Source organism: Pyrgilauda ruficollis, unplaced genomic scaffold, assembly GCF_017590135.1.
Source record: "Pyrgilauda ruficollis isolate IOZ18807 unplaced genomic scaffold, ASM1759013v1 scaffold72, whole genome shotgun sequence".
Classification (NCBI taxonomy): domain Eukaryota; kingdom Metazoa; phylum Chordata; class Aves; order Passeriformes; family Passeridae; genus Pyrgilauda; species Pyrgilauda ruficollis.
Window position 1 is genome coordinate 3300241 of NW_024529044.1, and position 22484 is coordinate 3322724.

At 40.8% G+C, this 22484-nt stretch overlaps 1 protein-coding gene across 17 annotated transcripts in view; it reads left to right on the plus strand.

The window, feature by feature from the left end:
- The first annotated feature begins 6671 nt into the window (after positions 1-6671).
- Positions 6672-22484, plus strand: part of PECAM1 (platelet and endothelial cell adhesion molecule 1) — a 31779-nt gene continuing 15966 nt past the window's right edge. For 5 of the 17 annotated variants that reach the window (XM_041485890.1, XM_041485892.1, XM_041485893.1 and 2 more), the window contains exons 1-13: positions 6672-6955; positions 7105-7131; positions 8259-8552; positions 9250-9549; positions 9661-9930; positions 10307-10567; positions 11495-11776; positions 13647-13928; positions 14370-14477; positions 15334-15361; positions 18822-18892; positions 19554-19610; positions 20834-20902. In XM_041485890.1, the coding sequence (XP_041341824.1) occupies positions 6922-6955; positions 7105-7131; positions 8259-8552; positions 9250-9549; positions 9661-9930; positions 10307-10567; positions 11495-11776; positions 13647-13928; positions 14370-14477; positions 15334-15361; positions 18822-18892; positions 19554-19610; positions 20834-20902 (2083 nt within the window). In that variant the 5' untranslated portion in view covers positions 6672-6921. The remainder of the gene's footprint in view (positions 6956-7104; positions 7132-8258; positions 8553-9249; positions 9550-9660; positions 9931-10306; positions 10568-11494; positions 11777-13646; positions 13929-14369; positions 14478-15333; positions 15362-18821; positions 18893-19553; positions 19611-20833; positions 20903-22484) is intronic. The other 12 variants (XM_041485894.1, XM_041485899.1, XM_041485900.1 and 9 more) reach the window with 6 other exon arrangements.

The following is a 22484-nucleotide window of genomic DNA, read 5'->3' on the forward strand; positions in this document are numbered from 1 at the left end:
ATGTTAATAAGTATTTATAGCTAGCCAGCTTGTTAAGAAAATATTTCAGTTGAGCTTCAAATATTAAGCTATAAGGAAGTGAGATCTTGTACTAGAAGGTACAAATCTCATAAAGAATTTGAGTTCAACACTACTGCATAAACAAACCTGATGACTAATTTGATGAAGTAATCAGTAATACAAAGCTACATAATGACAGGATTGGCAAGCAGATGTTTTTTACTCTGGGTGAAGTAAATGTCAGCTGTGCATGGGCAATGCCTTCTGCAGGACTCCAGGCCCTGTTGTACAATTGCTTACACAGAAAATGACTTAACAGTCATCCTTGTCTTGTTTCTTATTTCTTTCTTTCCACTTACTGAAGGCAACAAAACAAGCCTTGCAGCCCTTCCCTGGGTCATACAGAATCCTTGCCCAACCCTTGGCTGTTGCAGCATTGCAAAATTTCCTCAAAGAATGTTGTGTGCACTTCCTTCCTCCTTGTTTTTTAAATTTTGCTGGAGGCTTACTTGTTTGGGTTTGTTTTCTTTTTAATTTCTTTTGAGACAGTCTCCACCCTCCTCTCAGAAACATTTCTGATGTGGAAACGCTGTCAGCAAACCACAAGAACGGAACATCTTTTCCCAGCTGTCAGGAAGCACGTGTGAAAGTGCAGCTGCAGGAGGGAGGATGGGGCTGTTTGTGCATTTTGTTGTTGTGGGAGCCTGCTCTTGTCAGAAACCTTCACAAACAGTCCCCAGGAACCCTGGCTGCTGGTGCTCACCTGCAACCCAATGCTTTTTCTAAGAAGCTGCTTCATTTCGTGTGTGGGTAAAGGAGCCGTGAATTTAGCTATACCTTTCTTCTAAAAAAGTTTAGGTGTCCCCAGAATCTCTCATGTACAGCAGATTTCATGGTGTGCAGGCTCTCCCCAGGATGCTCAGCCTGAGTGTCCAGGGAAGACAAGTGCTGGTCCAAAGCCCTGGTTTCTGTTTGGAAGTGAGAAGTTTGCCTTCATCTCGATTGTTTTTCAGGCAGAGCTGGCTATTGCCTTTGGACTAAGAGGATGTTGGTTTTTTCAGCATGTGTACAAAGAGTTTTATAGCAGCAGTAAGGTACTGTGTACCTTACTTACTTACAAGGGAGCTTGGAGTTCCCTTTTTTTTTGATTTGCAACTTTCCTGCCTGTAATTAATGTGGTTATACATGTAAGGAGAACTGAATAAACTTGACAAAGAATAATGAGCGGAACATTGCAGAACAGAACAGAAGTCATCCAGCCAAAACAAGTAAGTTAAGACATCAGAAAGGGAAATATGTATCATGTGGTGCTGTGGCAATATTCTGCCTCAAGCAAGCAGGTGGAAGGGAATAAGCCAAACCGAGCTCTCATTTGCAAGGTCAGTTCTTTAACTTGAGGATGAAAATGCTGGGATAATGTTCTGTAGTAAGAACTTTATTCTGTCACAGGCTTCCAAGGAAATTTGTTTGTTTCAGCAGAGTTGTAAGAATTATTATATATAGTTACTCCCAGTCCCAGTTTCTCATCCTGAGAGGTCCTGCATTCTGGAGGAGCATCCGCTGCAGTGGATGTCTGCATCATGTGGACTGACAGTTATGTCTGGTGATGAATTAAATCAAGGCTTCTGTTTTGTCTGCAAAAAGGTTTTACTTATATAGGCAGGTTACTCAATACTGGATTTTCAAACTCCTACTCAAAAAGGCTGTGGGGGTAAGTCTGCTGTTTATTTCAAGTACATAGTGTTTAATTGTGAGAGAATTGTTTTTCTGGAGGACAAATAAGAGAAGAAGAGGAAAGGATCTCTTTTCGGTGCATATTTAAGGTAGCTTTAAATTTATTCTGGTTGTGAAAGAAAATTTTGACATAGTGAATGCTTTTCAATTGACTGCAGATTGTAAAGAACATGTCAGCAGGTGAAAGGAACTTTTGGGTACCAAATTTAATAAACCTAGCTGCTCCCAAATCCCCCAAAGATGAAATATTTTTAAATGGTATGTCTGTCCTCCAAATCATCTCCCAACAATGGAAAAAGAAAGAAAAAAATTATGAAACACCAAAGACTGAGGTTAATAATGCATTTCTTTTGGGATAAATTCAAACATCACTGCATGAAAATTGTTCCAGACAAATGTTTTCAGGAATTGCTGTAAGAGTGCAGGATAGAGTGCTCTGTTAGCTAAATCACTCAGCTTAGTCACAGGTGTAATTTTAACTTTTTCTGGTTCCTAACCTCTGATAAAAGTTAAACTTCTCCCCACCCCCCCACCCCCAATACTTAACATATGTAATGAAAAAAATGTTTAAAAAAAGAACATATATTCCAGGACTGACTATATCTATTTTTTCTGCCTTTTTCAATCATTCTTGGTGTACTCTGAGGTGTATCTGAGGAGTACCTGCCCCTCTGTGCAGTTATCCATCAGTTATATGAGGAGCAGCAATGGCTGGCTGTGTGTGGGCACCTGCAGCAGATCAGGAGCAAATCAATTCTGCCTCTTGGTTTGCACAGGCTGCCGAAAGATTTTCTGTCAACTTGGATCAGCTCATTGAGCCACTACCAACTGAATTTTACTGATGAAACTGATGTGGAATAATGCTTGTGGAATCATCAAACAATATTAAAATAATGGTAAAAGAAAGAAAAATATTTCCAGGATTAATTCCCTCTGCAGCCAGAAGTTACTGACCTCTCCTCTGTCACTGCTGATACTCTGATGGATATTGCTGCAGAGCTTGAGGCTGTTTTCCAGCTACATCTGGAAATGCTGGATGTTAAGCAAATCCTGGTCCATTGCCAGTAAAGGGCACTATGTGACAGTGACAGGGTGTGGTGTGTGTTTCTGAACTGAGGAACTTGTTCATCCAGTAGTGGGACAGCAGCTAAAAATGTCCTTGAGGAGCTGAATCAGTCACATACCACTGGCACAGAGAAAGTTCGAGGTGTTGCCACAGACCATGATCACATTGTAATCACCAATTGATTTCACATTGTTAAAAGAAGGAATTTCTCTTATTTGTCTGAAAGAATTTCCAAGTGTGCTGTGTGAAATACAAGTCAAGACAGATTTCTACTGCTCTTTTCAGTGTTGCACTGTACCAGTGAGGAAGTGTCAAAACAAATAGTAATAATTAGCTCCTGCTGTATTAAAAGGAGAAGCTCCAGGGTGAAAACCTCAGTGATATTCTGTCATTATCAGCCTTCTGGTTACTTTACTTATTTTTCCATGTTTAATTTATGTTGCCATTTGGAAGAGGTGTTGGATATCAGTCATCCAATGTTTAATTGAGAAAGAGGGCAGTGAGGGAAGCCCAGCGTGCTTCACTGTCTTGCTCATCTCCCAGCAGATGGTGCCATTGTGAAATGTAATTTATACCCAGACAAACTTGGCAATCCAGTTTCTGTAAATTGTAATTTGTGGAACTTCCAGACTTCTCAGAAAAAGGCAGTGTTAATTTTTTTAATGTTCTTGTAAGTATTCAAATCCATGGAGAACAATTAATTTTTATTCTTCTCTAGGGAGGTATAAAGAGATGCTTTAAAAACAAAAATAATTGATGCAAATGTCCCACTTTCAAGAGAAGACAATATGCCCTGAAAATGTATGTAGAAAGAATTTGTTTCATTCCCAGCTCACGAGGGATTTGTCTAGACTTGGGAAAACAGCAGTGTTGTTATAGTTCTATTATCTGTGAGTATACTGAAACAGGAATTGATAAGTAAGCAAAACAGGTCACAGCTGTAAGAAATCAAAGCAATATATGTGTCAGGAATTGAGAGATTAGAAATAAGAGCTGTTCTTGATTTAGTTCCTGGAAAACTTGTGTTGACTTCAGTGTAGGTAGACGTCGATTTCTGAATTTTTAAAGTTTTTAAAATAAAATGCAGAAAAATCCTAAACATTTGTAGATAGTCCTCTATAGCAATCAACTGTATTTAAAGTCAGTGAACCTACACACAAAATTATGTGGAGCCTCCATGATCAGTGACAAGATTTCTGAGCCCAAAAATGTTTAATCCATAAATCAGCCAGTTAGAACTGGAAGGCGATGCACACTTCTGAGGAAAGTGAAAGTGCCACCAGGAATGGGCATTTGAGACTAGGGGCCCCAGAAGTTTGGCTGAATTGGTGGGTGAGATGTGAGGTGTCCGTGCTGGAGGTCGTTGCTGCGGCTGCTCTCTGCTGTGAGCACATGGAAACAAACAGCTGCAGTGTGCTGGGAACTCCGAGCTGCCTTTCCTGTCATAAGGGACTGCCTAAAAACACTCCACTTGCAGAGGGAAAAAATTGAAAATCTTATTCAGCATTTTTCCCTTAGTTAGGGAAATAGGCTTTGCCTCTCATTTCAGCAAAGCTCTGTTCAGTTGCCAGAGGTGGTGGCTCTTAGGAAATGTCACATGTGAGCAAGTAGCAGAGCATCCAGCCAGTAGAAACAGGGATTGTGAATTCCCAGATGAGGTTTAGTGTGTAAGGGTCCAATTCATTGGCAGTAGATTAAATGTGATGATTCCCATGAGTTTCAAAGGGCATTCAGTCAGATTATAATGGCTATTCTGGCTGCTTCACAAGGTGTGTTGCATTTCTGAGGTCAGTCCTGCTTTTCCCACAGGTATGATAGGGATTGAATAGAGTTTTTTATATTATGTAAATTAGACTAAATTAGCTCTTAAGTAATTCAGAAATATGTATCTTGAGAGATGACAATAAAATGGCTGTTAGGAAAATGTGTATTTGTGTTACTGGCACAGGTACTTTAAGTTTACATCCTTTAGGTCAATGTGGTTTCCAGTTTCAGCGTGAAAGATGGTATCAAAATGTTCTTGTGTGTTTGAAATGTTTTTCTCTCAAGTTAAATGTCATTTTGGACTAAATTCCTGCAGTAGAATTTAATTCTTGAGTTGTGGTCAATAGCAGCTTGATTTTCCTCTCCAAGACATGTTGAAGCTTGTCAGGAACATGACAGTTTAATCAGCCTGTAGAATCTTGTGAGATGGACTTCACTTGGGAGTGACATCTGGCAACAGTCTGTGGTTTTGGCACCATTAAACCTTAATCCTGAGCTATTTCATCCTAAAGCTGGCCTTTCCATTTGAACCTGGCTCTGACCTGAGCCCTGCTAGCCCTCTCTGAAGGATATTGGCCCACCTTCACCCTCCTTCCCCCGCTGGGGCTCAGAGGAACCTTTGTCCCCCCGTGGGAAAAACTGATGTGGTTTTGCTGAGCTTTTTGTGTCCTGCTGAATTCTTCTACAGGGAAAGGGGGAAGGGGAAAATCTCCTTCCTTCCTATTTTTTTGTTACCAATAGCAAAAGTTGATTTACCTTTGTTCTCCACCTGCCACATGTCCTCCTACTCTTTTCCTTTACCTGTCTCTGGGGACCATGGTTGGCAGCTGGCCAAGCCACCAGTCTTTTGTTGGTGGTGGTTGTTGCAAACAGCCTGGACTGAGCAGGACAAACACTATTGCTAGTTAACAGCTTAGTCTTAATTGCTGTGACTGTTGTGCCATTCTGTAAAACAGCCAGAGAGGCCTCGTTCTTGCAGCCCGTACATTGTTAAATAGATGAGTGTTTTCCTTCTGTTTCCTTTTGTAAAATTCCATGCTGGTGTGGGTAATACCATCATTGACGTGGACTTATAGCTTTAAAATAGTGGTTTGAGGGGAAAACTACAGCTTTCATTCACCCCAGGAGGAAAGAAAGGGATTTCATATGAACAGTGAAGCTTATGAGAACTGTCTGCCTCATTTATGGATCTCTGTGAATGTGTTTTGTATTGTTTTATGCAGTGTTTTAACAAGCCTGGAAAATGTTGCTGGAATTAAAGGAAAGCATTGGCTCTGTCCACAGGGGAAAGAACAAAGAGATAATAAGAGCTGAGCACTCAGTTTTCAAGAATAACTAAATCACAGCTTGGGGAGTTCTGGGTCACACAACTTGAGAAACTTTCTGAAGGGCTTGGTTTCAACTCATTTTGTCCAGCCTGTAGGTTTCAGTCAGTATCAGGGCTGGAGGGAATGGCTTAAGTGTGACTTGAAAGTAGGCTGATACACTGAAAGGAATATCCTGGATGATGGAGAAGCATTCTCTGTTTCAAATTGTGCCAGTGCTGCTGCAGATTTCTGCTGAGAATTGGAACTCCGTCCGATTCTTTCCTGAGGGGTTTAAGGTTTGTGATTGTGTGTCCTTTGTGCTGTCCTAACTGCATAAAATAAAATCTGGTGCAGATCAATGTTTTTGATATATGATGGTAGTATGAGAGCTCCACCTGTCAATATTCTAGTCTCACACAACAGTACCTCTGCTTTTTGAGATAATTTGAATTTATTGTATAAACTACAGTACAGGTGTTCTTTGCCACAGCAAAAATGGAAGACCTAGAAATGGAGGTAAAAGGGGGAAAATGAATAATTATGTACATCTATTCTCTGAAAGAGTCTTCTGTTAAGATGAAGGGAAGTATTTGCTCAAGTATCTGCTGAGGTCAAATAGCAAAGGTAATTTGTGTTCCTAAATGGTTAATCATGACTTAAAAATACCCATATTGACAGGAACTGCAGGATAATGTCATTGGAACTTCTTGTTTTTTTAATACACCTTAAGAAATTAAACAAAGCAAATGCATTTGGTAGCGCCCTCAGGAAAAGTCCAGTCACTTCCTGACCAGTAATCTGCCTGGGAGCAGCAGATACATTCTCATTGTTTGCCATTTCCAGTTTCCAGTAATGGGAACGATTACTTGATCCAGCCAGTTTCTGCTGAAGATCTGGGAAAATGTACAAATTTTAATGGCAAATTTTTATCTGTTTCCATAAAGCAACAAGGGAAAGAAGCATAACGTGATTTTGGTACCTGGAGGCATCACCTCTGATAATGAATATTGTTTTATTCTGGAATTAAAGTGTCTGATCTTCAGGAACGAGATGTATCTTGTTCTTCTGGTGATTTTCTTGCAGTGTAAGTTTGATAACTAAATCTCTGGGTGGGTACATGTGTTTCTGGTTTGTCTGGGGTTGCTTGAGGCCTTTTACAGTTTTGCATTACTGTCTCTCAATCTGTAAGCTTTGAAAATAACATTTTTTTATCTTTTTTTTTTTTTTCCCCAGGTTCAGAACTTTACGCTCAGGAGAAAGGTAAGGAATGGTAGATTTTTGTTGTTTTGTTGGGGTTTTTTAATGTAGAAATTTAATATAACTAATTTAACTAATTCCTCAGTTGGTATGCGTCTATAACAGAGTTTATTTGGATTTGCTGTACAATAGCTCAGTATGAAATTTGACTATATGAAAAAAAGGGCTTACTTGGTGGTGTTCCTTGGTATAGTGTTTAAATCAGAGATGTGCTACTTATACCTTAATAAAGGTGAAGTCTTTCCTAGAGTAATTTGCTTTACTGAGCCACAAAAGAGGTGGCAGAGAAAATTAACATTTTGTTTTGATATATAAAAATCCCTCTCATGCCCACAAGGAAGGAGGAAGGATAAAATTATAGAATATAAGTTAAGGGCACTGTCTGCTGGTCTTGCAAAAGAATTGATCATGTCTGAGCAGAGTTCAGAAATTGTGTTCTGAAAGGAACGTGTTTACTTTTTATCTTATTGTCCTGCTGGCTCCCAGCACATAATTTCTGCATGCTTCTTTTTTTCCATCACCTGGCAGAAATGTTTGCTCCTTGCTGTCGTGTGGTTTACTCACATGTAAAGAAATTCAAGCTTTTCACTGATTTTATGGCCCAGAGTCTCTCTAGCAAGGACACATTATAAATAGCTGGGAAGTGTGCAGGACAAGGGACTTCTTTAGATGCAGGAAAGTTTTTCTATTTGAGTAGCAATTTCTAATGCAAATCCTGACCAAAATGGGCATAGCCCTGAAGTGTAAGTTTTAAAGGAAGAGAAAGTGAATGAACTAATACATCTTTCTCTATACTTGTTCCTCGAGATGTGAGAATATAAATATCAATTATACCAGGAGCCTAACAGTTGTAACATTTAAGCTACAAATTATTTTTCTTGCTGTGGTTATAAAACCAGAATATATTTCTATGCACATACATTTCTATACACATATACATATTTATATAAATACAACCATGGGCTTTATTTCTAAAAGCACTTATCAATTTAAATGACAATATTTCTATCAAATTAAACATAAATTTAAAAATTGATTTTTGTAATTTAAATGTGGCAGCTTGAGATAACTGTGTTATATTGGACTAGTTTAAAATAAATATAATTTTTTCTTTTTTATTTTCTATCAAGTTTTTACTTTCAACAGAGTTGAAATCAAGGTTGAACCACCTGGCACAGTGAAGAATGGAGCTCCGATGTCAATCATCTGCCACGCTGATATTAGCAAAAACACCAATTTCCAGCTGAAGCACAATTTCACATTTCTTAAGGATGGGAAGCTTGTGTTTATGACCATATCAGACAAAGAAGTTGCACGGTATGAAATACCAGTGGCCAAATCTTCAGATACAGGAGACTATGAATGTAGGGTGAGAGCAGGCGTCAAGTTGCGTGCCAGTAAGACCATCTATGTTTGGGTAGCAGGTGAGTGTTCTGTCAGACATGGCAGATGAGATACAGAGGGACAGCAACCTTACAGGGAAGGAATAATAGTCAGTGCTTAAACAGGGTCTCTTGCAAAAGTGTGTTTTATCCTTGACATCACAGTACTTGATGAGAGTTTGGTACTAATCCCCCATGTTGAGGCGCAGAAATGAACTCAGGACCCCAAGGCTCCAGGACAGATCAGTGCTAGTCAGGAACACAGTCTGTGCCACCATTCCCACTCTCCTGAGCCGCTGTTCCCTAGACTAGAGAAAGAATTATTTGTGAAAGTTGTGTCCACCCCAATAATCATGATGAGGGGTGGGCAGATTCCTGGAAATGCTGGAAATAACAGGGATGCTCAGGGTGTGAGAGCCATCACCAAAGCCAGCATCAGCCATGGGCCACTTTTGTAGGCAATGTTGTCTCAGTCTTGTTCTTTCATCTCTTATGAGAGCAGAGGCCACCTCCATCCATACACTTTCTAGATGTGTTCTTGACTGCAGGTGACATTTTCCCCTTGGAAAAGCATCTTGGACAGAATTTGTCAGCACTGAGTAGTTACATGGTCATCTTTTGGTTCTTGCAAACTATTTGCAACTGTTAATCAGTATAAATAATTCCCACAGTCATCAGAGGTACTGTTTATTTCAGGATTATGCAAAGTTCTGTTTCTTTTCTTGTTTTCTGTTGTAAGGAATGACCAAGCCAATCCTGACTGCTGACAAAAAAGAAGTTTTAGAGGGTGAAATTGTGAAATTACGTTGTGAGCTGCCAGAAGAAGTACCTCCTTTAGAGTTCTTTTTCCGGAAGATAAAGACAAATTCAGAGCCTATAGAAAAACGTATACCTGAACAAAACCAAAATTTTTCTGAAATGGAATATTATGTTGAAGCGGGAGATGATATTTTACAATTTGATTGCTTTGGCAAGAGACAAGTAAGATCTGGATGGGAAAGCTCCCAACACAGCAACAAAACACTTGTTACAGTCAAGGGTAAGTTTTTTAACTTTTCTTTTTACATTTCTTTGCTAGCCATAGATAAAAATTGGGTCACATTTATAAGTATATCAATCTGTCTGTATGTTTATATGTATTCTCTTGCAGAACCATTTATAAAGCCCACTCTGATCACCAGGCCCTCCAATAACATTACAGAAGGAGACCAAATAGAATTTGAATGCTCAACCGTGGTAGCTCAAATGCGTGGCATTGAAATCATCTTCCAGAAAAACAGAACAATACTGAACAGTGTACGAGATAAGAAATTTTTGAAATACTCTACAGTAGCTACTCAAGAGGACAGTGGTGAATACCTGTGTAAGGTGGAGCAAGGAGCAGTGTCTAAAATCACCAAACTGAATGTCTTTGTGTCAGGTAAAACTTCTGTTCATCTTAGATTTTACTCAAAATATTAATATTTAAATTTGGCAGAACTCAGGATCCAAGTGCAACCTCCAGATCCCAGTGTAAATTTTCTGTAATGTAAAGGCTGGTTAGATTTTAGTTTCTGATTTTTGCCCACCTATGCTTCCCAACTAAAATAATATCCTCAAACAATCTGTGAAAAGTGGTTTCAAGAAAATGCTAAGTTTCTGTTTTCCCTGAAAATACAATAATATTAAAATAACACAATTGTTTTGTTCCCAAATTATAAACTATCAGTATGTCCTTCATTCTGTATACTTTGAGATAAGTAGTCGTATTCTTCCAGGCTCATATTGAATGGATCAGCTCTCTTTTTATCTTGCAGAATTATTCCCCAGGCCAACACTGTCTGCTTCCATGACTAAGTTGGATGAAAGTAAAGATTTAATTTTGAACTGCAGCATTAATGGTTTGCGGAGAGCCAACTTCTCTATACTACGGAAAAGTTCCAGTGGAGACATCCTGCTGAAAAAATCTAGAATCTTAGCAATTAAAGTTAATGTGAATGATACTGGATCTTATACCTGCAAAGCTGAAGTAAAAGGAATAGTCAAGGAGAGCAAACCTGTAAGGATAAGTGTTTATGGTGAGTTGACACAGAGCTTAGAACCACCAGGGTGGGGGAAGGATCTAAACCAGAAGCTTATAAATAAGGACATCTGTTTACAGAATCAGTCTCTAGTCCATGAACTAGCAGGGTGTCTGTTAGTTCTTACAACATGAATTTCTGTGGGATGTGCTTTAGCTGCAGAGGATTTGGTGTATTGTGATATAATCAAGTCATACTTTCCAGGGCTGGCCCTCGGAGAAGGGAGTTGGAATGGCTTCCTGCTGGCCCCTAGGTTCTGCTAGGGACCAGATAAACTCTCATTCACTACCATTTGCAGGAGCCAGGAATGTTCTGCAAAACTTTCACATTGATCTGAAGCTCTATCAGTGTCTGCCTTGAATCTCTGCCCTCCAGGCAGAAAGCCAGGAGAGCCAGAGGTCATCTGGTTGGCTCTGCTCTAGAAAGCCAAGGGTTCATTGCTAAAAGCACAGCCCCCTCACCAGCTATGAGTACTCCAGTGCCCTTCCCTCTCGTGGAACAGGCACAGTGGTTCTCCAGTCTGCCAAGGGATGAACTGGATTGTTCACTGTGCTGCTGGAGCAGGGCCCTGAGGAGGAGATGTGAAATCTCTCTCAGGTCATACATGGAGCAGACTTGTTCCTTGGGTCAGAGCTACTTTTGGAATTTGGATGATCTACAGCTGTGTCACTGATCCTTTCCTTGTTTTGCTTCTTATTGTCCCTGTATGCTGCTTTATTCAAAGTCACATATGTTCTATTATCTACGCTATTGATTTGTTCAAGTCCCCCCATTTCCATTCTGTCGATGAGAAAGAGCTTCCCAATACAGACTGTGTCTGCAAACTAGCTAAATATTGTATATTTATGCTTTCTACAGAATAATATTGTGTCTTTTGGCCTTATGCAGTGTAATTTGCAACAATTTTTAAAATTCACCTTTTAGCTCCAGTCTCCAAGCCAACTCTTTCCGTTGTCAGCGGTTCACCGGAGGTGGTATTAGGGAAGCCTCTACAATTAATCTGTCATTCAGTGATGGGAACACCACCAATAACATTCACATTCTACAAAGGGGATGAAATTAAGAAAAATGTAACTAATGACACATATGCTACATTCTTGGATGAAGATATTGGACTAAATGATGATGGAGGGTACAAATGTGATGCTAGAAACAATCACTCCAGTGGTGTGAAAACTAGCAATATTCTAAATATCACAGTGATAGGTAAGTCTGTTTAATTCTTCTTCTTCTTGTCTAATGTAATATTTAGAGTTTTGAAACTGTAGCAACAAATGGTGGACTAAGCAAAGTGGATGTGAAATGTTTACAAGTTCTTGCTCACTTGAGTTAAAATAGTTGCCTATCACAGCACTGTAGTCCAGGACCAGAGCAAAAGTCAATTCTTGATCTTTGAAAAAGAAGAGGTAATTTCTCTCTACCAAGGAGTTTTCAGCTTTGCATCCTAGTTTAAACCCAAATAGTGTTGGTCTTAATAAGATAAACTTGTGATTAATAGGCTGTTTTCCTTCTGAATTTTGACACTGAGTTGTGTATGACTAGAACAGATAAATCCAGAATTGTTGCATTTCTTCTGAGTCAGTGGGATTATTGCACACTCTCCACTTGCTGAGCTCCCAAACAGGGCTTTTAAATACAATTTTGCATTCACCAGACTACAGCACCTTAGGACTCACCTTAAATTCATCAATTCCACCATTTACTAACAGTAGAGAGGAGCTGAATGATAAAACTCTGAAGAATTTTATCTAGGGAGATTTGAAGTCAAGGTGTTTTGAAATAACAAGGTACAAATAAACAAACAAACACAAAGCATAATTTTAGTCCATTAACAAGTGGGTATTTTTTTGCTTTAACTGGTGTATCCCAGCTGTCAGAGCTGTGGTTTGGGATATATTGTGACAGTGTTTAGAAGTTCTGAAGAGAAGGCCATTATCTGGAGCCCTGTTTGCCAGTCTTCCACAGTCCATCACTGGTGAGGTGGTGACTTCAAATTCTCTGTATTCTGTCCTTTCTGTCTGTACCAGATCTGAAAAGGGACTTATGTTTTCCAGAGCAATTCTCTCTGTCAGGGGCTCAGTCATAGTAACCTGTCTTATATCTAAATCTGCTTCCTAACACAAATACAGCTTCCATGACCACCATCTTTTCATGTCAAATTTGGTTTCCTTCCTCTGCTTCTGTACCAGTGTTGCCTTAATGATTCCTTCTTTACATCTGCCTTGTGTTATCCACAGCTCTTCCCCAAACACATTTATAATATTTCCAGAGAATTTTTCTTTGGGAATTTCAGCAAAATGTGCTTCATATCCCAAACATTTTGCAAAGCTGCTGACATTCTAGATGTCTTGCATCACACAATGTGTGTCCATTTTCTCCCCCTGTAGTTACAAAGGCTGAAGCTCATCAGCTCCTAGGCTAGTTCTGTGTATGCTCATGTGCTTCATTTGTAAACCAGCAGACTGAAAAAAAATGGTTTGGCTATGCATATTCTTACAACTTCTTCCAATGCAAACTAACTTCTCTCCTTGTGTTTGCTATATTCTGTAACCATTGAAATTTGGGATTTGCTTATGCTTTTGGAGAACTTGATCCATTATCTCCTGACACCCTCTATTGTATATTAAAAGTGACAAGAACACACTTACCACAGAATTAGCATAAGCCAGCATAACTCTACATGACTATGAAAGCAGAACTACATAAATTGCACCATAATTATTTAAACAAAGGAACTGCTGAGTGTATTATTTCTGGAAATTAAATCATTTGTAGGCTGGGGCCAGAGGGGCATCCAAAGGATTTTAAGGAAAGAGACTGACTGACCTCTCTGGAATGGATATAATTTTTTCCTGTGTCTGCTTTGTTTCTTTATCATGCCCTCTCTATTTCTGGGTCTATAAAAATATTTACTAGAGGATACTGTCTGGCAGAGACTGTTCAGAAAGATTAATACTGTGCATTCAGTCTCTGTTTAACTAAGCATTAAAGCAAGCATTTCTACAATACAATATTTTGTCATCAAAGTTATTTCTAATAGTGCTAATATTTGTTTTCTTTGTGCCTTCCTCTGTAGTACCAATCAGGGGTGCCAGTTTGGGCAGTGTTCCGTATGGAGAAGTAGAAGTTGGCAGTGATGCTGCTTTCCTCTGCTCTGTGAAGGAAGGATCTTGGCCAATTGACTTCAAGTTTTTTAAAAAAACTGATCATGAAGTTCTTCTACATGAAGTAAGGGAATATTCAGACAGAACCGTATGGCACAAGAAAACAATGAAGAGGAAGGACACAGGGACCTATTATTGCATGGCTTCGAACCGAGCCAGCGTGGATGTGAGGAGCCGTCCAATAACCATCAGTGGTGAGCTCATTAATGATAAACTGCCAATTCTGTCACCTTTACAGGTGAGGCCATCTGATTTGAGATGTTCCTCAGTATAACTTCCTTACTGGAGTGGTTAATGCCACCTTACTGGTGGTTTTTGTTCCACTGCTGTCAGAAGTTAAACAGAGATGTCTTTATAAACAGAGATTGTCCAGCTTACATAGAAAAATTAAGGGGATGCCCAAAAGCAAAAGGTGCAAGATGCAAACTAAAACCAAGCTGCTGATCACAAGCTTGAGCTTTTGGTCACAAAGGAGAGGCTCACTAGAAAACTTGGCACACAAGTCTCTTCCAAGATCTTCCCCAGTGTGTAAGAAGATTGATGTGTAGTAAAATGAAAGGTCAGGAACTACAGAATTTGGTAGTGTTGACCTGTCACTGTAACTACCCTCTTAAACCTGTTTTTCTTATTTGCAGTCATCTTAGCAGCTTGGCAGAAAGGAGTCATTGCTGCATTTGTCCTGACAGCCATGGCAGGAGCAGTCGCAGTCGCTTTGTGGTGGTTTCTGTGTAAGAAGAAAAAGGGTAATGAATGGTTCCCTTCTCTTTGTTTGAGGACAGATGTATTACAGTTAAGCTTGCATTTGTCTCAGCAGCAAAGGCTTGTGGGGGTGAGGCTTCAGAGATGACTAAACACATTTAAAAGAATCTACTTAGAAATACTAGGTGACTCAAATTAGGCTGCAAATGTGCTGAAGCTTTCCAAGCAGCATATTGGGCAAAACATGTAACTAATAGTGCTGGGCAGGCCCTAGGGAGGCAAAGGTTATAAAATACAGGCCAGAATTACACTGTTCCCATGCAGTCCTAGATCTGAAATTCAGCCTCAGGCAATGTAGAGGCAGACAGGGCCTGAGGAGGTTTCTGATCCCTTATGGAGCTATAATAATTTGATTTAGGGTCCAAACTCAGGTGTAATTGAGCTACTTCTCTAGTCTTCATGAAGCAAACTTAGATTATTAGTTTATGGGATTAGGTTTTTTTCTTCCACTCTGTAATACAATTTCATTTAGGGATTTGTCTTTTATCATTAAGATATTTTTTTAGGTCTAGTTATTTCAGAAAATAAATATATCTCATTTATCCTGTTATATCCTGTACATAGCAAATTATTTGGGAAAATCTGGAGCATTTGGATGTCCCAGATTGCTTAAATTGTCTAGGTTAAAATCTGGGGTTTGGGATCTAGGGTTCTCTGTGAAAGAGAGACTTAAGGGACCTGGGAGATAAACAGGATATAAGACATGAGGTAATTAATTTTGTGATAGACAGGAGAAACTACTCTGACAGGAACAGACAATATATTTTTGTTTTAAAATTTTACTTTTAAATTCTTTACTTGTACAACCTATTAATAGAAGTTTTGTTTTTCTCTGTCAAGCTAAAGGACCATCCATGGAGATGTCTGGGTAAGATGCCTTCCTGTCTGGGTTTCGGCTGGGATAGAGTTAATTTTCTTCTCAGTAGCTGGTACAGTGCTGTATTTTGCATTTAGTGTGAGAATAGTGTTGATAACACTGCTGTTTAGTTAAGTAGTGCTTACACTAAGTCAAGGACTTTTCAGTTTCCCATGCTCTGCCAGTGAGCAGGGGCACAAGAAGCCAGGCAGGATCGTGGCCTGGACAGTTGACCCAAACTGGCAAAGGCATCTTCCACATCATAGAGTGTCATTCCCGTAGAGAAACTGGGGGGGATTTGTCTGGGAGGCACTTGTCAGTGCTCAGGGCTGGACTGGGCATCAGTCAGCAGCTGCTGAGCAATTGTATTGAGCATCACTTGTTTTTCCTGAGTTTTACTCCTCTCTCTCTCTCCCCTTCTATTATTATTACTACTACTATTATTATTACTATTATTATTATATTTTACTTTATTTCAATCATTAAACTGTTCTTATCTCAACTGTTCTTACCTGGGTTTTACCTTTTTCCAATCCTTCTCCTTGTGTCATTGGGAGTGGGGTGGGTGAGGGAGGATGTTTAGTTACCAGCTGGGGTAAACAACACCAGCCCTTTTCAGCACCCAGCGTGGGACTCGAAGTTAACAACAGATCTGACCAGTGCATGTTGAAACAAGTTTGTTACACATTCCTTGTGGTTTAATAGCCGCTGGCCACCGTGTTGATTTGTTTGCTCTCAGAGCTGTGTTCTCCAACACCTTGCTTGCACTACTGCACCCTGTTGTGTTTGTTGCCTTCGGGGCAGGGCTGAGGGTATTGTTTTAATTCACCTGGGCGTGTCTCAGCACTGCCATCACCTGTGCGTGGGGAGACACCTGTTGGGAATTATTCACAATTGCATCTTTTACCCGACTCCTCGGACAAGCAGCCTACGGAGGAGAGACATCTTCCCACAGCTTCCCTTTCTTCTCCAGCCTAATTACCAGAGCATTTGAGAATTAGGAGAACTTTGAATACACTTAGGATGTTGGAACCAGCATGGTTCTATTGGTAGGAACCAGCAAGTGGCTGAATGTGGTTTAGCTCTTGTTTAGGGTCAGAAAATTATTTGCAGCTACTCCAACCCCCACGACAGGCACAGTGGGCACTCAAACTCCAGTAATCACAAACACTGTCGTTACTCACCCCAGGGGTGGGTGATGCAGCTGAACCAGAGGACCAACCCCTGTCTGTAGCAGTTGCCCTTCAAAAAAGGAAAAGAAATGCCCAGGAAAGATGGCTTGTTTAGTAAAGAAGGACAAAGCAGGGTCATAACAAGAACAGGAGGAAGAGGCAGAACAAGAGGCACCTGATCCCTGCCCCTGAGTGAGCTGTGGGATATACAAAAGGATTTCAGCCATGATCCAGGTGAGCAAGTTATCACCTGGATGCTCAGATGCTGGGATAATGGGGCTGGTGCTGTGGAATTAGGGAGTAGGGAAGCCAAGCAGCTGTGATCATTTTCTAGGGAAGGGTGAATTGACAAGGTGATGGGAAAAGTAACACAAGTCCTGAGCCTCTGGAGACAGCTCTTGTCAAGGAAAGGTATTTCTTCAAAGAAGATGTTCTGTGTCACCCAGGCAAGTGGACCATAATGGAGAGAGGTACTTAGTACAGCAGAGAACTAGCCATGCTTAGAGGTAGATAATTTATTATGACCCAAACAACACAAGGTCACTCACAGATCCAGATGAAGCCTAATGTGCACACACCATGTATCACAAACGTGTACACCAGAGTGCACCATCATGGTACACCAACTCACTGGCAGTGTTGTCTGGAGACACAAAGAGACACCAATGGTGGAGACAGTGGCTCCCCACCTCTAGCAGTACACAGAAAAATCTCTTCCTCCCTTGTCCCTGCTGTGGAGAAACCAGTTGAGCAGCTGAAAGAGGATCTAGATTCTACTCCCCACATTCACAGTCCAGAATCTCAGCTGGTAACAGAAAGTGTCATTTGGTCAAGGGAGGATATTGAGAGGACACACCAGGGGAGACCCTGGCTTTTTCTGCAGGTCTACAGAGACAACACGAGGAAGTGGGATAGAAATTCTACTTCAGCCCTACATGAATTACAAGGAAGAACAATCACAAGAGGGTGTTCTTCCAGGAAAGCTGCCACTGTGGTCTGCAGTGGGCAGTTCCTCAGACAGAGTGGAAGGGCTGATCTTATTCCTGATCCTCTGGAAAGGAATTCTACTCCATTTTCACAAGAAGCAAGTTGCATAAACCTATGACCAAGACTAGAGGGGCTCTGCCTCCAGCCGTGTGGAAGAGAGGGACAGCCTTGTTTACTGGACTGTGTGGATCACGTGGCCCATAACGTCAGCCCCCCAGGAGTATAAGGCTGTAGCAGACACGGGTGCACAGTGTACCCTGATGGAATCAGGCTGTGAAGGGCCAGAACCCACTTATGTTTCTGGAAGGGGATTCCAAGAGCTGACTGCTGGAGGCTGAAATCAGCCTGACTGGGAATCAGAAGCCCCCATTGGGACTGGCCCAGAAGTTCCAAGGGCACAGACTATCTCAGGAGTGGGTACTTCAAGGACCCAGAAGAATCCTGGTGGGCTTACAGTGTAGCAGCCTTGGACAAGGAGGAAATGAAGCAGCTGCCTGGTCCCACCTCTTGGAAGACCCTTCTGTTGCAGGGTTACTGAAGGTTGAATAAAGGAGGTGCTGGTCGCCGTCACAGCACAGCCCCAGCGGCAAAACCGCGCCGAGCCTGGGGCTGTGGAGGTGCTGCTCAGGGCATCCCTTCTTTTCCTTGGGTTTCTCTCTCTCTTTCTCTCACTCTCTCTCTCGTTTTCATTGCTATTATTATTATTAACTTTATTTGAATTATTAAACTGTTCTTATTTGAATCCATGGGGTTTATCTTTTCCCAGTCCTCCGCCTCAATCCTCCGTGGCAGGGGAGTGAGTGAGTGGCTGTGTGATGTTTAGCTCCATCTGGGGTTAAACCACGACACCTGCTTTATGATAGTGGTGCAATATTTCTGTGTGTAAAGGGCTGTATGCCTTGCTGCACATTAATATAGCCTGTTGCAGTGCACATCTGCAGACAATAGATGGTTGTGCTTCATGTTCCACCTGCTAACACAACAACAGGATGAGGAAATACTCTAAAAATAGAAAAAAAAGGCCAGTTAAGTGAAATACAAGAATATCAGGTCTGTATCTGAATGCATTTAAATATGGAATAAAATTGAAATTACAGAGGTCTTAAAGAATAATAATGCAATTGGGAACATTTTTGACCTTAAAGTTTCCTTGTGTTTCTCCTAAAGCAAAGGCAAAATTTTCATTAGTTTCAGTGGTTAAGAATATGTGGTAGTCAGCATAGATAGTGACTGATCTTTGCACAGAATCATGTTGTTGGTTTTATTGACTGGTTTTGGATAATTATATCAAATTTTATTGGTTTGTTTTTCAGTTCTGCCTTGGCTCCAAACTTGACAAGTGAAAAAATAACAAGACCACCCAGTGATGGAAACTACTATTCAGGTAGGTTATTTTGCTATAAGACTGTTAGTAAATTGGTTTAATTAAACATCTAATTAAAGTTCTGGACTTCATAGTTATTGTTTGGATGGGTCCCAATGTTTTGGGAATACAGAGGGATACCAATAACATTGTCCAAGGTATCTTCTGTCATTTTGTCTTTGTACAGTTTTTATGAGCACGTCTTACACAGATTGGTTTATAAGTCTGCTCAGACACTTCTCCCAGGCAATCAATTGACAATATCACAGATGGAGAAATCATGGTAAAAGAAAACTACTTTCTGCTTTTGACACAACTGCAAGAAAATTATATCAGAGAGGAAATTTGAGCTGTGGCACATTGCCCTGTGATGTGGCCACAGTATAGAGATGTTAACTTGCCTGGGCATCTTTCATTGCAGGACCTCAGTGCACTTTGCAATGACAGTTGGGCATGATGTTTAGAGCACCTGACATAGACAAAGTTGCCCCTTGGGTGTTTGTTAGCTGATAATTTAAAAAGCCACATTCTTCCCACCTGAATGTCTTAGTGGGAATCTAAAAGTAGAATGTGTTATATAGAAATACAGATAATGACAGTAGGAATTGCAGCTGTGTAATTCATTTATTTCATTGATTACAATAAACACTGTGTCAGCTCAACTTTGGCTTTCATATTTTAGGATCAGGTTACATTGAAGATAATGAAAACCACATGAAATCAACAGATGAGAGTAAAGGTAATTCCATACTCAAACAATAGATTTTAAAATTATATTATAATTGAAAGCCTTGTAGCTTTCAGTTGTGAGGTAGTAATGATAGGGCCATCCCTTTTCTCCCATGTCCAAAATGACACCAATAGGATCCTTTTATCAATTGCCTTATGGATTGTAATTAGCTGTGCTGGATCCCAGGCCATCTAATGTTGGGTGGTATAAAAATACAACTTATACTCAAAATATTAAGTTCTATATAACAAATATTCTGATTTGTTTAAAAACCCAAGATTTTCTACAGATTTATCCTTATTTGACTTCTCTGTCATTTCTTCACTTCTCTGGATCTTGAAATATGTAAGAATTTAATCTAAAAATAACCTGCTATGAAATCTGAATAAAATAATCTGCCAAATCTGTTCTGCAGGATTTCAGTCTGAATGACTGTTGTGGTTCCTTCCAGCTCTTACAGAAATGTGGTAGAAAACTACCCTTACCCCACTCTAAAAACAGAGCAGAAAGCAGCAGCTGTTTCTTGTGTCTGCTGTAGCCAGGTAGCCAGTTCCTGTCAGCCAGCTGTCCTAGGAAGTCAGATGTCTGATCATTGCCAGGCTTGCTGTGGGGATTGTGGCAGAGAAGCATTTTGAGGAGGAAAGTGGGTTCCATTCCAAATGTTTTATGTGAGGCTTAGAGGCAGCTTAGGAGAAAAGTGCTGAAATGGGCTAATTGGCAAAGCAGAAATTTGGAGAATGGGAGGTGCTGAGGGAGGCCATGAAAGACATAAAGATGGCTTGAATGTGAGGAAAGTGCAGAATAGGAACTGTCCTGCCATAGCAGCCACAGAAAACAAGAAAGTAATGGCAGGGAGAGAAGGGGAAGAGCAGCTGGAGCAGGAATATGGGAGGAGCTCTGGTAATTCCCTACTCTGTTTTGTGTTGTGCCACTTTTGAAAGTGTTACATTGCAAGTGACAGTTTTAGGCACAATTTGCATGTCCCACAGTTTCAGAAATCTGCCTTTAGTTGGTCTCCTGCCCTTTGGAGTGGGATGACCCTCAGGAATGGGCTGGCCTTACAACTTAGCAGAGTAATTCCCATCTGCCATCAGCAGGGCCCAGACCTGCACCTATCACACACAGTCAGCTGGGACTTGTCCACTCATTTCAGTGGCAGCAGGATCAGCTCCACAGCTCATAAGAAGCATGCAGTCCTACAAAGAAACATTTTCTTGATATTTTTGGGGCAGGACCTGACCTTGAGAGTGCTGAGGTGGATTACACTGAAGTTGAAGTCTCCACGCTTGATCCTCACAGAGGTAATAAACTCTCCAGCCCCTATGGGTTATTTTTGGGAGCAACTCTGGGGCTGTTGCTGCTCCCTGACACTGGCCTGGTATTGGCACCTGGGGATGCCAGGGCTGTGCTTTGTGTGCTGACAGTCTCCTGCCAGGAGTGCTTCTAAACCTGGCTGGTGCTGTGGCTCCTGTGCTGCTGTTCCTGCAGTTCTCCTGGGATCATTCCCATTTACAGGAGGTCTGTGTGGAGCAAGGCTCCCAGCTGGAGCTGTGGCTCTAAGCAGAAGGCAGCCTGCAGTGAAATATCCATGTTAAAGAGACCAAATTCACTGAGGGCCACTTGAGGTTGCCACAGGGTAAGATAATGGAGAGAACAACCAGTGGAATTTCCTCCTTTGTAAAGGAACTGGTTGAAGGGTCAAAGCTGTCATTCACTTGTGGTAGAGAAGGGAGACCGGTGTTGATTTAGTCTCTTAGTCTGGAGAGGCCTGGAGACCATCCTGAATTTTGTAGCACCTTCAACAGAGAAATGAGGATATTGACACCCAGATAATTTTGTCCTCCTCCCTGCAGTAACCAAACCTCAGAGCATGGGGCTGAGGTATGTGTCTGCAGCCTTGAAGGAGAAATAGCCATGGAAACTTATTTACCATCCAAATGCCCACTTCAATCATTCTGTGTCATCTGGAGAGCTCCAATACCATTATGGCCTTGTGTTGAAAGCTGCTAAACCTTTCAGAAATTTGCAAAAAGCTCCAAGTACATTGAAGTGAATAAACCCTGCAAGAGAAGTTTATGTTCTGCTCTTGCTTCTTTGCTTCAGCTGAATGAGAAGCAGACTGAGGAAGAAATGGATAAATTTCCTTCTTCCTGGTAGGAAGGACTAGTCACTTATATCAGAGACCAAAGACATGATTGTTTAGCTGGTAGCACAGATGTTTGGGCAAGAGTGCTCACTCTTCAAGCTTGGCAGCCAGGCCCTCCTGGAACAGCCAGTCCTCCTGTCCTTTTAGTTTTCACTTCCTGGTGTCATTCATCACAGAGTCTCCCCTGTGTTTGAAGCAGGCTATTTACCTACCTCTGCTGAATTCTGCACTGAAGGACTAGAGTTGTACTCTTCTTCAGAATAGGGCTAATAATCGTTCCAACTGTTTCTGAGTGTGCACTACAATTCTACAATGGTGGTGTGCACACCATTCTACAATGGTGTAGAACACTAAGATATGATAGTGCATTATTTAAATTAAAAGCCCTATTAAATTCAAGATCAACATCTATAAAGACAGCATTTTCATCCATTCTTGATCTATAACACTATTCCTGTATATCAGATTAAGTAATATCTATGCTGTGTAGATAGAACCCCATTAAACCACAGAATAATGTTTACTATGGTTTGCAAATGAGATCAGATTATTTTAATTGAGTGCTATGCATGAGCTATGCATGGCACACAGAACACTGATGGATTCTGTAAGACTGAACTGTGCTTGAGTGTACAGAGATATGAACAGTTCCCTGATCGATTTCCTTTGTTGCCCCAGGACACAGTGGAGTGCTTTAGTTATGGAAATGGAAATTGCACTGAAAGTATTTAATGTGT